Below are 18,790 nucleotides of genomic sequence, written 5' to 3'. Positions count from 1 at the left end.
TTTAGATATTGGGCAGGAATTATTCTTCTCCAAAAGACATAACCCTGATTAGTTGATTGAAAGGGAGTCTCCTTTCACTACCAACTTCCTCTGACAACACTCTGCCCCCCCAGTTCTGTGTAAATCAGTGCTGTCTTTCACATTTAAGTACTTTAACTAAAAGTTTTCCATAAACCTAAAGCTATCCCAGTTAGGGCAAATTTTCCCTTTTTCCTCACATTGAAGGTTACTAGTCTGACCCTCTTTGTCAGACTCCAAACTTCAACTGCTTCCACAATTCTTTCAGCACCAATTGTTGTCTTCTCACTGGCCAATCACAGAGAGGGGGGAACAACCTGTCAATCATTCTCCCTTCAGGCAGTTTTTAACCCTTTCCCTTCCACTCTTTGGGTGCTACACTTTGTAAACCTTTCATTTAGAAGCCCATTCTGTCACACCTGTGCATGCGCAGATCCATGTGTGTCTGCACAAAAGACCTCAGTGAACAACAGTTATAGTTAAGCACAGCTCTATCTCTCTTTTTCTCTAAAACATAAGCTGAAAATCTCCTTCTCCCAACTATTGTAAATCTCTTCTTCTAATTTTACTTCATTTAACATGTAGTTACATTTCAGCACTTACTTAATGTTGCTGAAGGTGTCCAGTTTATTTTTAAATTTGACTTGTATTGATAAGGAATCATCTAGGAAATATATCTAAGAAAATTAATCTAATAATAATTTAGGAATATGGGAAAATGCTCTTGCTTTTTAGAAGGCATGCTGAGTTGGTTTAAATTTTAAGTTTATATTGTAGTAACTCTCTAAATCTTGTGTTTGGACACTGGAATATTATTAGAAGTTCATAATTGGCGATCTGCTCAACAGGTTCAATAAGGATCTTGGTGGCATTTCCTGACAAATGGAGAACTATTTCCAAACAGAAGCATATAACCTTGATAAGGTTTTAGATGAATTTGAACAAAACGAAGGTGAGTAATTTGTTAGGATAGAGGATGTAAATTGACCTCTAGATTTGTGGCTCTGTTTGTTTTGTCTTTTTGCTTCCATTACAACTATTATATTTGCCGTTACTGTAGTAATATTTGAAAAACACTGGAAATTGTTTACAAATTTTGACTAGATAGAACATTAATGGGATGTTTAAACATTGTGTCAGTTGGATAGAAATGTAATTTTCAGATGATTGTTTCCTGACACAAACTTAGTAGGTGAACTGTGAGTGCTTATGTGCTGTTTCTGCATCTTATGTTTTAATGTTACATCTGACTATTAAGTTATTAAGACAAACCCAAAGATTTTCTATAATTAGTTTTCAGAATCCTTGGTTTAATTGCTTGTACCCAATTCTTTCACTCTAGCAAACAGTTTGCTAACATTTTATCTGCACTAGTCCTTATGAAATTCCAAAATAAATATAACCCCCCCCAATAACTAGGTTTTAAAACTTATATAACAGATTTCTGTGTTGTGTGTTCATCTTGTGTTTCTCAAAAGGCTGTGGGGAAGAGAGAAAGGAGCATGAATAGTCACAATATCTATGAGCTAAGCTACAAGAGACGAATTACATGAGGAGGAGCACATGAAGGGAGTAGCAGTGTTAGCCAGGAAGCTGAGTTTTAAAAGAGATTGGAAGGCTTTGTCAATTTCCCCTCTCTACAGAGCCAGGGAGATTGCTACTCAGAGGGTTTGTTTATTTCCTCTTTGCCTCTTAGAAGGAGGGGTGAAACTGACAGAGCCTTCCCCAGGCAAAGAGGAAATTAACAAACCCTCTGAGCAAGGATCTCCCTGGCTCTGTAGAGAGGGGAAATTGACAATGCCTTCTGATCTCTTTTAAAACTCAGCTTCCTGGCTAACATTACAACTCCCTTCACATGCTCCTCGTGTAATTCGTCTCTTGTAACTTGGCTCTATGTTGCTAATCTTTATATATGGTGGGGTGAAAGAAAATTACAAATATATGTATTTTCCTCTCACAAAATATATACATACCACAATCTGTGCTGTAAATCACACCTTTCTCATTCTGCTTTAGACATTTCTTTGGCTTTGTTAAACATTACATAACTTTTGTAAAATTCAACTCCCATGTTGTTTTTCATGTCTGTGACTCAGTGTAGAACCTACCACCTTGTTTTGAAGGTAGCTGAACCAAAGTTCCTTCTTATATCAAGTCTGTTCTCTAACAAAGATCTTAACATGAATGGCATTTATAGCTTTTCATGTAGGTATTAGGCTATAATTCCTTTCAGTAATTAGGGCATTTTTGAGCCTTAACATTGGTAGCATCTGTTACATGGAAAATGCTGTCTTTGGTGTTTAATGGGGCTGTAGTTATGAAAATAGTCAAAATGCTGTTAAAATATAATGGGATTTTATTATCTTTTTGGTAATATTTGTTGATTAGTTTGACTTGTAGAATTGCTTTCTTATACTATAATTTTATTTCTTTGAAGTAATGGAAGTGTTGTGAATCTATGGGTAACTCATAAACCAAGTTTTAGTGGGTAGCCATGTTGGTCTGCTGTAGAACACCACGATTTGAGTCCACTGGCGCCTTAGAGACCAACAAGATTTTCAGAGTGTACACTTTTGAGAGTCAAAGGTCCTGTCTTCAGACAAAAGTAGAAATGGAGATCCTGGAGCCTTTTTTTCCTAGCCAAAGGTAGGTGAGGAGTTTGAAGGCAGGGCATCAGGATGTAAAGGTACAGTTTGTTTAGATGGGAGGGGTGCAGCAAAGGAAGATGTTAGGATGTCAACTTTATTAGAGCAGAAATTAGCACCTGTAGTGAGATAAGAATCCTAAGTCTCTGTTCAGCTCTGAGGGTAGGGGCTCATTGCTTTGAATTTGTGAAAACATTGCCCCCCCACACATCTTCCTTTGCTACACCCCTCCCATCTACTCAAGCTGCATTGTATCTGGACATCGTGATAGCCTCCCTTGTAAGACTCTAACCACCTTTGGCTGAGATATAAAGGCTCAGGGATCTCCATTCCTACTTGTGTCTGAAGAAGGAAACTCTGACTCACTAAAGATTACACTCTGAAAATCTTGTTGATCTCTAAAGTGCTAGTGAACTCAAATCCTGCAGTTCATAAACGAAGTGTTCTGTATTACTCTTGTGTTTCTTTCCCCTAATGGCACTTAGCAGTGTATGCTGTATGAGGGAAAGGAGAAGGTACAGCTGCAACCTAGAAAAGTGACTGGAATTTTTCTGACCAGAGGAAAGGTGTTGGAAAGGCAGACTAGTATCTTTGGGCAGAGGAACAGTGTGAGGAACGTAAATGAGCATAATCCTCTCTTTGCTGGTTAATTTTTTGCTGTTATTGTCATCACTTGGTGGTCACTGCACCAAGAAGAAAAGAAACAGTAGGGCAGAGGTTAGAGATTCCCACTTGTTTCTTTCTTGCTCCAACATACTATTTTCCTAGATGCTGCTGGGCTATCTGCCTCTACTGAATAGAGTAAAATGTGACTTCTTTATATGGGCTGTCCAGCTTCTCTTCATAGAGCATAGGGAGCTTGCATTTCTGCCGCTTCCTTTGACTACTGGGATGGCAGATTTTCCCGTTTAGGGTCTAATGCGTTCCTCTTTGAGAAAAAGGTAATGATTCCCTCCCCATAACATTACTTTTTTCTCAAAGTGGTACAGCATTGCAAATCTGTAAGCAGAACAATTCCTTGTTCTGTTTTCACGTTATATAGAACTGTTACATAAAACAGAAAGGGGAGCTTACATAGCAGTATGTTGGCAAAAAATAGGCCTTTACTTTGGTCCCATCAATCCTACAGAATTTTTTTTCTTCATTTCATAAAGAACTTGCACACACACATTTTACATGATATCCCTTGAATTTTGGCAATAAGAGACTTTACTTCAAATATATACAGTATTTTACCCAATATTTTTGCTAGGTAGATACTTCTGTAAAATACTTAAGAGGTCACCATGCTGTTATAGTGTTGACTGTAGAAAATTCTGGTTGATATTGTTTCTGTAATATTAGTTAATGTAAAAGGTGCTTTGCATTATTTTAATCATTTATACTTGTTATGTTTCTGTCAAATTGATTAGGCTGTGATACAATAACTTGCCCAAAGCCCCTCAGTGAGCTTTAGGATTAAACCACAAAATTGAGCTTTCTTGAAATCTAAAAGTGACATTCTGTTTGCTCTGTTACACCGTACTGTTTCAAGAGTTCTAGAGATGGACACGAACTGAAATATGAACCAAAATTCGTGATGAACCAGGCTGGTTCATGGTTCGTGGACTAGAGGTTTGTCAGATCCCATTTCTGATGAACTGCCACGAACTTTAGGCTGGTTCATTTGGCTCATTTTTCAGTTAATCACGGTGGACAGCCTGGTGTCGATCAATCAGTTTTCTAGGCAACAGGGGATGGACTTCCTGCAGACCTTCTGTTGACCCGGAATTGACCTGCTGACCTGGAAGTGACCTACTGACCCAGAAGTGGTGATTTGCTGGCCTGGAAGTGATATTTTCACGAACCAAAACGAATCGATCCATGAACCAGGGCAGGTTCATGAAAGTTCATGGTTCGTGAAACGTGATGAACCACGAACTGCATGGTTCTGTTTTTTTCTCGTTTGTGCCCATCTCTAAAGAGTTCATAATAATCCCTATGGTGTCATGTGATTTGGCTTTCACTTACCCATCATGCCCTACAACAGCTTTCATGTCATGTGTATCAATAAAAAATTTAAAATAGCTTTTGCCAATTAGAATAATATTGCTAGAAAATATTTATGTTCTAGGCCTGTTACCTAAATTGATTTTAACTTTAGAGAGCTGTAATAAGTTTAGTCAAAGAAGAGTGGGAATTGTAAATCTGTAGTTTCTTCACAACTCTTTAGTTCTCAGAGTTCCTTCAAAAGAAACTACAACAGTGAAATTGGTGCATGTTTATTGCGTGAAAATTTCCCCGATACCATCCTTTTAGCTGCTGATACAGCATTCTCAGGTAAGTATTACTGTCTTTGGCAGTACTGTTGGATGCTTATTCATACTCCACCTTTCTCTCCATGGGACCCAAACAGCTGACATGATTCTCCTCTCTTCCATTCTATCCTCACAACAACCCTGTGAGGTACGTTAGGCTGAGTGTGTGTGATTGGTCCAAGGTAACCTAGTCAGCTTTCATGGAAGAGTGGGAATTTGATCCTGGGCTTCCCAGATCCTATAGCTATAGCGACACTATAGCTACCATGCCACACTGGACATTCTGAATTTCTTTCAGAAGCAGCTTACATATAGAAAATGTTGATGTTCTTTTTACAAAACAAAAAATTCATAGCTGTGCTGAATTTACTGTGTACTTACATAAGACATTGTATATTTTTTTTCAGATGAGGGTGTTTCGCCTACATTATTGGAAGCAAAATGGAATCAGATACTGGATCCTCCTTCTCATCGGTTGTCTTTTAATCCAACTCTGGCCAGTGTGAATGAATCAGTTCCTGATGAATGTCCACAAAAATTAAAATCTTTGTCCCTGTCTCATTTAGCTGCTGCATCAATAGGCGAAGGGAGTTTTTGTACTAATGGAAATAATATAAGCTCAGAGAGCTCAAATGTGTGGATTGATGAACAGGCGACAGCAGATGATCAGCTTGTTAAAAGAAATAGTAATCAGAATTATCAGTGTAATTCTGTGAATGGAGAAGATAGGAAATGTGGTGAAACAGCTTGTTTACTAGAGGAAAAAAATGTTCTGGTTGTAGCAGTCATGCATAATTGTGACAAGACATTGCAGAGTGGTGATTTATTAGACTGTAAAAATTACAGCAATCCCTCCCTAATGGATACTGTTAGCTTTACATTGGACAATGAAACCCAACAAACTGATCACCTTGATGTTACTGTAAATGGGATAACTGAGAAAGATACAGACACTGAAAAGGAAACAGTACAAGAAAACAAGCTGTATATGGAAGATTTTGTTAATCATTGTAGTGTTGTTGCCGTTACTTCTGAGTGCCTATCCGGAGGAGATTCTTCCTCTCATTTAAAGGAGAATGAGAACACAAATAAAGATCTTCAGCAATTAGAATCTGCAGCAGCAAATGTAGTTACCTTACACAGGTCACCTGGTGGTTGTGCATCAGGTGAGGGTTTTGATATTGCTACTGCTGCCCAGAGAACTGAGCTAGAAACAAGAAACAATTCACCTGGTACACACAGTAGCAATTGTTCCAGAGAGATTTCTGTAGTAGATCAAACAACCCAACAGTTTCAGTCAGTACCTGAGATCTCTGAAGCTTATCAGCATGATGCATTTAAAAGTGACAATAACTGTGAGCATTTTGATAGACATTCCACAACATGGGATGAAAATGCAGTTGAAAAAAAAACTGACAAATGTGAAAATATTCTCAGAACAACTGAATTGCTCAGTGTGGCAGAGTGTTTATCTAAATCTCAGGAAATGACTAATGGGGAACTGACTAAACAAAACGAACAAAGTAATAAACAAACATATAGGGAGAATGAAGCACTATTTCATATAGCAAAGCATGAGGAGGTATATAGTAATAATGGCGATAACAGTGAAAGTATGACAGAAGGAGATGCTGATATAAAAGGAATGTGTACGGATGAGCTTGAAGACTGCAGTTCTACTGGTGTCATGGGTATATCAGCATCAAGTATTCTGCCCAATGGTTGTGATTCCTATGGAATACAGAATCCAATTTTTGCTCATATTCCAAAGACTTTACCCTCTAAGGAAGACTCTGTGACTGAAGAAAAGGAGATAGAGGAGAGCAAATCGGAATATTACAGTAATGTTTATGAACAAAAAGGCCATGAGACGACAGACAAGAGTGGTCTCATTTTGAACTGCACTGGAGACCAAATGAAAAAAAAATATTTACACAGTTTCCACAGTCCAGCACCATCTGAACCAAGTGAAACATCATCCAAACCAGCATCTAGCTTGCAACCTCTCAGTGTTCCTTTTGGTGGTGCCCGACCCAAACAACCTACAAATCTTAAGCTACAAATTTCAAAGCCATTATTGGACCATTTACAAAATGATCTTGTTCCCCCAAATTGTGGAGGCAACAGTAAAAACAAAAATGATATATCTGGAAAAGGAAAACTGGGTGAAAACTTAACACCAAATACATTTTCTGATGAAACATCACTGAGTACTTCTATCGTTGATAGTGGTGGGGAACATTCAGTTGAGTATGAGTCTGGGGTTTCTAGTAGTTTGTGCCTTGCAGCAGCCTCGGATAGTCCAGACAATGATCTTGGAGCTGGCCAGTTTGGCATTCCTACAAGAAAGCCATTTACTACTTTGGGCGAAGTGGCTCCAGTTTGGGTTCCAGATTCTCAAGCACCAAACTGCATGAAATGTGAGGCAAGGTTTACATTTACAAAAAGGCGGCACCATTGCAGAGCCTGTGGAAAGGTAAGATTTTATGAATGATAGAAATTGTAGATAAGGCTAAAATTGTAGACAGGCTATTGCTAATTCTACTATTTTCTGGAAATGTTTTATTTTCAAGTGAGCATAGTATGCAAGTCATCTGTTTATTTTTAATTGTTACTGAGAGTAGTTGGTTATTATTAGTGGTCTAATCATTCTTTTTAGGATTTAGGTATTCTAGAATTCCTTAAATATGAGATTTTCATGGAAATATTTAACCACATAAAGGAAGCTAGCTTCCCAAATTATTACATCATTCATTTTATTTTATCTGCCCCATGGCTTGGGATACAAGGCAGTTCTTCCATTCATAAATGTTTAAGATAATTCATGATGCTATGTTATGTGTACAATGTACAACAAATGTGTGATGTGTATTATTTTAGTTTTCAGCTGTGGAGAAAAATCTTGAAAAAACTTCTTTTCATTAAATGTGAAAGCAAGAGCAACAGTTCAGATGCATGGCTGTAAAGATTTTAACCTTTCTTCATGGTTATCAGTCATATGTTTTAGATACCAGTATTTGAATTTATGTTTTCTCCATATTCATAGAAATCGCGGGTGGTGAAAAATGTCTCTGGCAGCAGAAAATGCTTATATATGTGCCTGCCTAGTTGTACTTAACTATAAAGTCATAATGAAGATGATGAAACAGCTATATACTGAGTCAGAGCTTTGATTCATCTAGCTTAGTATTGCCTGCTCTTGACTGGAAGCAGTTCTCCAGATCATGCTACTTGAGACCCTTTAACTGGACCTACCAGGAACTGAGGATCTTCTGTCCTCTATTTTGGTTCTTGAGTCTTGAATGGTGCTTAGTATTGTAGATATTGTTGCACTAGTGGGGAATGTTGACCATAATACTATTGTTCAGCAGTAGCATTAATATCAGTGGGAAGTTCCCCCCAAGTGCAGAATAATCACATTTGACTTCAAAAGAAGGAACTTTACAAAAATGAGACTAGACAGAAGAAAGATGAAAGAGAAATTAAGAGAGTCAGGTCCCTCCAGGATGCTTGGAAGCTATTTAACACCAACCAAAAGAGGCTCCCCTGGTAACACAATGCAAAACCACAAGTAGCAAAGCCACAACAAGAGGAATAAGAATAATCACAATGTCAAATAGAAATCCAATACAGGCTTTATAGCGCTATCTATCTTATTAATGCATGTAGTCACTTTATAAGATTGATAGCGCTATAAAGCCTGCATTGGATTTGTATTTGACATTGTGATTATTCTTATTTCTCTGGTTCTGGCTTTGCTGCTTGCGGTTTTCAAAGCTATTTAAACCAACTGAGGCCTAATTGAGGCCTATATAGAATATATACTTCAGAGTAGGACTGGTAATACCCGTTCTAAAAGGATGACTGCATGGGATGAATGGAAAAGAGCAAAAGAAATGTAAGTTGACAATCAGGCAAGCAAAAAGAATTTAAGGAGTCAATTCTAAAAAAAAAAACACAAACGTGTTCAAATATGTTATGAGCAGGAAACCAGTTGGGCTGATGGAGGATAGAGGGATGAAAGGATTGATAAAGGAAAAACAAGGGGAGAGAATTCATTCAGTTTCTTTTCCTTCTATTTTCACTATGGAAAATGTGGGGAATGTACCCATGCAGTAGCTGTTGTTTTTGGAAAGGATTTTGAAGAATTGACTCAAATGGAGTTGGTGAAAGATGAGAACTACTGGTCAATTAAAAAGAGTCCAGTAGCACCTTTAAGACTAACCAATTTTATTGTCGCATAAGCTTTCGAGAATCAAGTTCTCTTCGTCAGATGCACGGTACAGAAACTGGTCAAATATAGAAGAGGAGGGGGGGAGAAGGGGAGGAGAGAGAAGATGCAGTTAGGGGGGGAGAGAGACGGATGTAACCAAAACATTCCTTTGCTAGTAAATGTAAACATCTCCTCTTGGTATGGAGATTAATTGGCTTGTGTGAGGCTTCAAAGGAGTTTGCCGTGTTGGTTTGTAGCAGCAAAACAACCCGACCATCCAATTCCAATGTAGTATAAGCCTTCGATAACCACAGTTCTCCCCGTCAGATGCATCTGACAAAGAGAACTGTGGTCCCCGGAAGCCCACGCCAGGTGCCCCTGGGCTCCCCCAGACCCCGCCTCTGTAAAGGAAATCTGTTACCTGTGATAATGTGATAACCATTCATAGTCCCTATTCAGTCCCAGCTTGACAGAGTCAAATTTGCATATGAATTCCAATTCAGCAGCCTCCCGTTGGATTTTGTTTTTGAAAGGTTTCTGTTGAACTACAGCAACCTTTAAGTCTTTGATGGAATGTCCTGGTAGATTGAAGTGTTCTCCCACTGGTTTCTGGATGTTTCCATTTCTAATGTCAGATTTGTGTCCATTTATTCTTTTGCGTAGAGGTTGGCTGGTTTGTCCAATGTACAGAGCAGAAGGACATTGTTGGCACATGAGGGCATATATCAGATTGGAGGATGAGCAGCTGTAAGAGCCAGAGACACTGTAGTTGATGCCATTGGGTCCTGTAATTGTATTCCCTGGGTAGATATAGGGGCAGAGCTGGCATCTGGGTCTGTTGCAGGGCCTGGTACCTGTGCTGGTGACTCTGCTGGCCGATTCATGATTGTGAGTGAGAAGTCGTTTAAGGTTGGGGGGCTGTCTGTAGGCAAGGAAAGGTCTTCCACCCAGGGCTTCTGAGAGAGAGGTATCATTTTCCAGGATGGGTTGTAGCTCACTGATGATATGTTGGATGGGTTTGAGCTGGGAGCTATAGGTGACAACCAGTGGTGTTCTGTTGTTAGTTCCTTTAGGTTTGTCCTGGAGCAGACTGTTTCTGGGTACTAGTCTGGCCCTGTTGATTTGTTTCTTCACTTCATTTGGTGGGTACTGTAGTCTCAAAAATGCTTGTTGTAAATCTCTTAAGTGTGAGTCTCGGTCGAGAGCATTGAAGCAGATACGGTTGTAACGTAAGGCTTGGCTGTAAACAATAGACCGAGTGGTATGTTTAGGGTGGTAGCTGGAGGCATGTAAATATGAGTATCGGTCTGTTGGTTTCCGGTATAAGGTGGTATGTATTTGTCCATTATGTAGTTGTACAGTGGTGTCCAGGAAGTGTACCTGTTGTGTAGAGTGGTCCAGGCTTAGGTTGATAGTAGGGTGAAAGTTATTGAAGTCCTGATGAAATCTCTCAAGGGCTTCCTTCCCATGGGTCCATATGATGAAGATGTCATCCAGGAATCTTAAGTATAATAGTGGTTCCAGTGGATGGGAGCTGAGGAAGCGTTGCTCCAAGTCCGTCATGAATATGTTAGCATATTGTGGTGCCATGCGTGTGCCCATGGCTGTGCCATTAATCTGTAGATATAAGTTGTCACCTACAGACAGCCCCCCAACCTTAAACGACAATTCATATGCAAATTTGACTCTGTCAAGCTGGGACTGAATAGGGACTATGGTTATCACAATATCACAGGTAACAGATTTCCTTTACAGAGGCGGGGTCTGGGGGAGCCCAGGGGCACCTGGCGTGGGCTTCCGGGGACCACAGTTCTCTTTGTCAGATGCATCTGACGGGGAGAACTGTGGTTATCGAAGGCTTATACTACATTGGAATTGGATGGTCGGGTTGTTTTGCTGCTACAAACCAACACGGCAAACTCCTTTGAAGCCTCACACAAGCCAATTAATCTCCATACCAAGAGGAGATGTTTACATTTACTAGCAAAGGAATGTTTTGGTTACATCCGTCTCTCTCCCCCCCTAACTGCATCTTCTCTCTCCTCCCCTTCTCCCCCCCTCCTCTTCTATATTTGACCAGTTTCTGTACCGTGCATCTGACGAAGAGAACTTGATTCTCGAAAGCTTATGCTACAATAAAATTGGTTAGTCTTAAAGGTGCTACTGGACTCTTTTTGATTTTGCTACCACAGACTAACACGGCTAACTCCTCTGCATCTATGGTCAATTAAAAACTACCAAGTCTCTGGATCCAGATGGCTTATACCCAGAAGTTCTTAAGGAACTCAAATGTGCAATTATTGATCAATTAATAATTGATCAATAAATAATATGTCCCAGCGGGACATATTATTGTTCCGACGGGCCTGTAAGACAGAGCTGTTCCGCCAGGCATTCGGTGATTGAAGGGGGCGGTGCCATGTCGGCCTCCCATCTTTGGGGTTGGGGAGGGTTCTCCCCACCACTGCACTTTGTTAATTTGTTTTATTGTTTGTATATTGATTTTAGTTCTTGTTTTTATCGATTTTAACTGTTCACCGCCCAGAGCCCCTGGGGATGGGCGGTATATAAATTGAAATATAAAATAAACCTATGTAATTTGTAACTTGTTACTAAAATTTGTCTCTACTAGAAGGCAGAAGTAACAAATATTACAATTTTTAAAAAGGGTTAAGAGAGGATCCAGGAAATTACAGACCAGTTAGCTTAACACATGTTCCAGGTTAATGGGTAGAAATTTTATTAAAGAGATATTTATTAATCACACAAAGAAGTAAAGCTGTTGCGCCACCAACTTTTGGTATTCTTTTAGAAGATTAATGAGTGTGTGAAAAAGGAGATCCAATAAACTTTATATACTTGGATTTCTTTTATGGTTTTAAATTGGTTCAATAATGGGAAGCAGAGAAAAAGAATAAAAGGACATTTCTTGCAGTGGAGGAAAGTGAACAGTTGAGTTCCACAAGGATCAGGCCTCTTGGTCAGGCCCATCGCGAAGCGGCTCCTCCCCCCTTTCCAGTCACTAGGGCGGCTCCTGCTGGGAAGTTCCTGGGAAAGTTTTCGCTGTCAGCGGCCAACTGATAGGGAGGCAGCGATCGGAAGGTGCCTGGCCTCCAGGTCTCCCCCTCGGCGGGAACGGGGCTGAGCTCTAGGCAAGCGAAAGACGCCCCTCCTCAAGAGAGGAAGGAGGGAGCAAGGTCCTTGGTGTTGGCCACCCGCAGAGTCACTGAGCGAGTGGCGCTGGAGCCTTCATTGGCCTTCACCAGGCAGCCCCTCTTCCTCCTTCCAGGGGAGAGCTCCTTCGTCTCTGTGCCAAGACCCTCCTCAGAGAGCCCTTTTAGTGATAAGTCATCTGCAACGCCTGAGACCATCACTGAAGAGACCACAGCGCTTCAACTTCCCTTGGCCGTCCTCACCTGGCGCAACTTGCTGCCAGTTCTTTCCAGTTGGTTGAAACCCCCCCCCCCACCTTTTATTCAATGACTTGGATACAAGGATCAGTATTGGGACCAGTCTATTTAAATTTTGACAAATGATCTGGAATTGTGGGTGAGCAGTGTAGTGACTAACTTTGTGGATGTTACCTCATTTTAGAGAATGGTAAAAACCAAAGTAGATTGTGAAGAGCTCCAGGAGGGTTTATTTGAATTAGGTGAATGGGCAAAAACATAGTAAATAAAGTTCAGTGTAGGTAATTGTAAGGGGATACACATTGGAACTCAAAATCTGAAGTTTCAACAGATACTGATGGAATAGAGTATAGCTTAGTGAAAGTGGATGTTTCAGTGGAAGTATGCAGCCGTGGTAAAAAAATAAAAATGAACTCTATGCTTGGGATTATTAGGAAAGGGATTGATTATAAAGTGAATATATATTGCAGACTTGGAAAAAGTGCAGAAGAGGGCAACTAAGATTATTAAAATTTTGGAGCACCTTTCCTATGAAGAAATGCTAAAGAACTTGGGGCTTTTCCATCTAGAAGAAGATGGCTAAGGAGAGTCATGATAGAGGTTTATAAAATTGCATGGAGCTAGAAAAAGTGGATCAAGAGAACTTTGTCTCCTGCCTCCTAATACTAGAACTGAAGTTGATGGCCAGTAGGAAGACAAAGGAAAAACTTAAATTTTATGAGGGAGTAATTAAATTATGGAATTCACTGTCAGTGGACATAGTGATGGCCATAAGCATAGATAACTTTAAAAGGAGATGGAGAACAGGTCCATCAGTGACTACTAGCCAAGATCTCAAGGGAACCACCATGACCTATGGCCACAAACCTCCCAATACCAGTTCCTAGGAGGCAGCTTATGGTAGAGGCCTAGGCTTCTGTGTCCTGTTAATTGTCTTTCCAGGGCAAATGGTTGTCCACTGTGTGAAACCATATGCTAGATGGGCCACTGGTCTGACCTTCCATAACTCTTCTTATTTCATTTGAGCACTGCTATTACGTTTTTATGTGAAAAAGTAACTGAGAGATACGGTGTAAGTTTTTAATATTTTCTGCATACACTTGAATGCCTAATTGAGTTTATACTTTTTAAAAAGGTAATGGTAGTCCCCTGTGCAAGCACCAAGTCATTACTGACCCATGGGGGAACGTTGCATCACAACGTTTTCTTGGCAGAGTTTTTACAGGGTGGTTTACCATTGCCTTCTCCAATCATCTACACTTTACTCCTAGGAAACCGAGTACTCATTTTACTGACCTCAGAAGGATGGAAGGCTGAGTCAACCTTGAACTGGCTACCTGAACTTGGCTTCCGCCAGGATCGAACTCAGGTTGTGAGCAGAGCTTGGGCTGCAGTACTGCAGCTTACCACTCTGCACCACTGGAGAGCTCTGCTCATGGCCTGAGTTCAATCCTGACAAAAGCCGGGTTCAGGTAGTTGGCTCAAGGTTGACTCAGCCTTCCATCCTTCCGAGGTCGGTAAGATGAGTACCCAGTTTTCTGGGGGTAAAGTGTAGATGACTGGGGAAGGCAATGGCAAACCACCCTGTAAAAAGTCTGCCAAGAAAACGTTGTGATATGACATCCCCCCATGGGTCAGTAATGACTCGGTGCTTGCATTGGGGACTACCTTTACCTTTTAAAATACTTTTTAGGGAAAGAGATTAGATTTGACTACACGGGTAACTTGCATAGAAATACATTTTTTAAAATGGGCTTAGTCATAAGATAGTGCTATGTGACTGAGTATATTTCTCCTATTTATTTAAGGTCTTCTGTGCAACCTGCTGCAGTCTGAAATGCAAACTGCTGTATATGGACAGAAAAGAAGCCAGAGTGTGTGTAATTTGCCATTCAGTACTAATGAATGGTAAGTAATAGGAGAGGAACTAAATATGAAATGTATTGACTTTATGCTGCATGGAACCATCTCTGTGCATGAGTGAAGCTGAAACTATCTTTTATTATATTTTGTGTTCTAGTTGGAACTGATTGTAATATGGAAAATAATTTTCATACCAGTAACTAGGCACAGATTCAAAATTTACCTTTAATGCCTTAAGTGGCTTGAGACCTTAGTACGAGGACTGCCTCTTCCTGGCAGCCAGTTAAGATTCTCTTCCCAAGCACTGCTTTCTGTGCCCTTGTCTGCAGAGATGAAGAAGGTGGTAACTGAAGATGAAGCTTTTCCAGTGACGGATCATTAGTTTGCCTGGCAGGTATTGTATTATCTTTTAGGTGCCGGGCCAAAAACATTTACTCAGGGTATTTTTTAACTGAAAGGTTCCATATTTTTAGCTGTTGTTTTTATGGCCTGCTTCTAGCTTGAGAGCTGTCTTATAATATTGTTTTTATGTCCCTAATGCGTTCTTGTTTCTTTTATTGCTGGTTTAAATTTTGTGCTTGTTTTTATGGTGGCATTGTTATGCTGTTTTTCCCTTGTGAGGCTCTTTGCACTTTCTGGAGACAAATTATATAACTTGTCTAAACAAATAATCCAAATCCAAGACCTCTAGAACATTCACAGAGGCACTCTAGAATGGTCCAGGGTCTCTATACCATCAAAGACAGAGATGTGAGGTGGAAGATTTTCTGATGCTTTATTTTTCCATGAGGAAAAATCCCTTTCTTTGTCTTGTCTTGTGATAGTAATGCAACAAACTTTTAAAGTTTTTAAATATACTTGTATTATTTTGTATAAAAGCCTATGTTCTTTGAATAAATAAATAAATAAAAGCCTATATGCTGCATGCTTTGAATAAGTGGAATGGAAGGGAATAACAATAAATAGATGCCGTTGCCAGTCCAATATTAGGAAAGCTCAGCAATTTCAAAGTTGTAATGTTTTTAAGTTGATAACCTCTAGGAATTGTGTAAAAGTACACGCATGTGTTAGTGATTTTTAAACTGGGAATAAAAGGGATAAAGCCACAAATAAATATAATCCAATTAAAAACTCAAGTTATGAACACGCCTGATTGGCTATGCAGAGCAAATCAAAACCAAACCTATTTTTTTTATTGATATGTCTCCCCTTGCATGATGAAATGGATATTGTAGTCACCGATTTGGTATGAAATTAACAAGTACTGTAAGTAATGAGATGCCCTAATAACCTCTATGGATGACAGTTACATTTGGTTGAAGTAGATGAAAGGACTACCACATCTATGGCATATCTTGCAAAGTTCTTCAGCAGTGCTAAAATTAAAAATAAAGTATTTGTTGCTGTTGGAGCATAAAATTGAGGTACTTCAAAAGTTTTCTAAATGTAGGTCAAAATAAACATCATAAATTAGATCATGGTGTATTCAGAGCATCTGTAAAACTTTTAATTTTTCTGGAAACCCCCATCACTTGATCAGAGGATGCCCAGTGTGACCTCTACTGCACTGGGTCAAGGATGAACGTGGATATAGGTTCTTTACTGTAGTTTTTGCCCAAAGGCTCTAGTAAAATTAACTTGGAACTTGTGTCTTCTGTGCAGTCCCACATGGGAACTGTGTATGCACAGGCCAGCCGTGGACTATCAAAGCTCCAAAAGGCGCAAGATGCTCACCTGCCCTTTTCATGTGCTTTCTGAGTGGCCGTGGCTATAAAAGGCAGGGTGAGCGGATCCCTCCCTCAGTTCTTTAGCTGCCACTGAAGGACGTGCTTCGAGTTCCTCCTCGAATCCAAGCAAGAAGAAAGCAAGCGAGAAGACGACGACTTTGGAGGCGCGCTTCCAGAAGTGCCTCAAGTGTGCCTCCAAGATGGCTCAATTCGATGGGCATGAGAAATGCCTCATGTGCTTAGGAGAGGCACACGATACCGTGTGCTATGGTGTGTGCAAACACTTCATACCAAAAGCCCAACGACAGGCATTGTGCCTAAAAGCGGCACTATGGGAGTCAGTCCTCCAAGGTGTATTCAACTCTGAGGTTTCAAAGGTCGCTAATAAAGGACCACAGTGCCCAGAATGGGCCTCCGATTTCGGCTCCGAAGTGCTAACAATACAAACCAGTCGGTTCCTAAAGATTCCAGCCCATCTCGGTCTTCATTTGAGCCGCCGTTGAAGAAAGCCAAGCTGAAGTCGAGGCATATTGAAAAATGCCCAATAAAGAAATAACAATGGAGGCGTGGGAATATTTGTGGAAAAATACTTTGAAGATTACGACATGCACTAACATTAAAGAGAATGTCTATAAAATGATCTATCATTGGTACCTGACACCAAAGAAAATTGCGCTAGGGAATGTGAACACGTCTAATAAATGCTGGAAATGTAAAAAGCATGAAGGATCTTTGTACCATATGTGGTGGACTTGTGAGGTAGTCAGGCAGTACTGGGGGGAAATAATAAGAGTAATAAGTGAGATTTTACAGTTTCAAGTTATTAAGAACCCAGAACTCCTGCTACTGAACTTGGGAATGGAAGATATTCCAGCACAACATAGGACATTGCTTTTTTACATGACAGCAGCGGCTAGACTTTTGTATGTGCAAAAGTGGAAAGTACAAGAAGTGCCAACTATCGAGGACTGGATTCACAAATTGCTGTACATGGCGGAGATGGATAAACTGACAAGAAAACTAAGAGACCTTGATCCAGGACAGTTTAACACAGATTGGGAGAAGCTGAAACAATATTTGGTGAAAAAATGGGAGGTGGGAGGAGAACTGTGGCAGTTTGAAAATTATTGAAGAAAAACAAAAGAAGAGAGAAGTGACTATACCGGGGGGAGGAGAGTTAAAGAAGAATTACTAAGCAATTATTCTATCTGATTATTCTATACAGTATTAAGTAATAGTTATTATGTGATATATAAGAATAGAAATTAATTAATTAATTATGTTGCTGGCAGATAGGGGTGTAATTGAGAATTAACAGAATTAAAATTCATGAATACAAGAAGGGGGGGGGAATGAGAAGTAGCATATAGAATATAGGTTAAATTGATTGACTTATGCTGAAGGTATTTTTGGTTATAGCGATATTTAGAAATGTGCAGAACATGGGTCAAATTGATTGACTTATGTCGAATGTATATTGTGTTTATAGGTATATTTAGAAATGTGTAGAATATGAGTCAAATTGATTGACTTTATGTTATAAAGATAAGAGATATAAGAGATATAAGAGGAAGTAAAGAGTAACATATAGAGTATAAGTTAAATTGGTTGTCTTATAAATGTATTCATCACTTATGAGTACTCAAGTTATGTATAGGGAGGGATAAATTGTTTGTCCCATATTGATGACATTAGAATGAATAAGTTAGAGTACAGGATATTGAGAATATTACCAGTATTATTACTATTGAATAACATGCCAGGAATGTATTAGTTAGTTGATAAGTGAAGGGAAATTGACTTAGTACTGTGTTATAATAGACTAGCTTAGAAGAGTGTGAAAGTATATGTTTAATTGACAAAATAAGTTGAAATGAGTAGGGGAAGAATAGACAAAGGGTTGGAAAACTGTTGGAAGTCAACAAACGGGGGGGGGGAAGAGAGGGGGTTAGAACTGGAATATTAAAGTAATTTGATTGTTATAAATGACAAAATATTTCTAATTCCAATAAAAATTTAATTAAAAAAAAAAAGAAAAATGCCCAACTCCGAAGCCACAAAAGAAAAAGTGTTTTTCAGCTTTGGCTCCATCGACCTCTGCTGTGTCCAGCCTGCCTGCGGTTCTGAGAACTCCCTTTTCGACTCCTAGACGTTGATTGGCTTCAGTTCCTGCAGTTTTAGAGAGCAAGATTCCAGACCTTATGGATCTAGGAGTAACTTTGTCCCTGCTACCACTTTCTCCAGTGCAGCCTGCACAGAAGGAAGCAGCTTCTTTGGCTCCAATAGATACCGAAAGTTGTCTAGAGATCATTAGAAGTCACAGATGCCCATGGGTTCCATACCCTTATGCATCTCCTTACCATTACTGCGCCTACGGCATAGAAGGATTTCCGGGTCTCTATCCTCCACCTCATTACTACCTGTCCGATGACTACTACATTCCAGAGCCTCGTCCTTCAGCCTTGAAGACGAAGCCACCCTCAATTCCTCCAATGGCTCCTGAAGACACCGAGTCTGCGAAGCCAACACTTGATCCACCAACACATCCTGACAACAGTTTTGACTCCAATTCTGACTTGGCATCCAAGCCACCCCTCCTGAGTGTATCACAGAGGAC

General features: G+C 39.8%; 1 protein-coding gene across 4 annotated transcripts in view; it reads left to right on the top strand.

Moving 5' to 3' along the window:
- ZFYVE9 (zinc finger FYVE-type containing 9) overlaps positions 1–18,790 on the top strand; it is a 147,317-nt gene that overhangs the window by 42,618 nt on the left and 85,909 nt on the right. For all 4 annotated transcript variants that reach the window (XM_054979126.1, XM_054979125.1, XM_054979123.1 and 1 more), the window contains 3 exons: positions 867–970; positions 5,368–7,436; positions 14,392–14,491. In XM_054979126.1, coding sequence (XP_054835101.1) covers positions 901–970; positions 5,368–7,436; positions 14,392–14,491 — 2,239 coding nt within the window. In that variant the 5' untranslated portion in view covers positions 867–900. The remainder of the gene's footprint in view (positions 1–866; positions 971–5,367; positions 7,437–14,391; positions 14,492–18,790) is intronic.

This window comes from Eublepharis macularius, chromosome 5 (genome assembly GCF_028583425.1).
Source record: "Eublepharis macularius isolate TG4126 chromosome 5, MPM_Emac_v1.0, whole genome shotgun sequence".
Taxonomy (NCBI): Eukaryota; Metazoa; Chordata; class Lepidosauria; order Squamata; family Eublepharidae; genus Eublepharis; species Eublepharis macularius.
The sequence above is the reverse complement of the archived record's forward strand: the minus strand, read 5'-3'. Positions and strand labels throughout refer to the sequence as shown.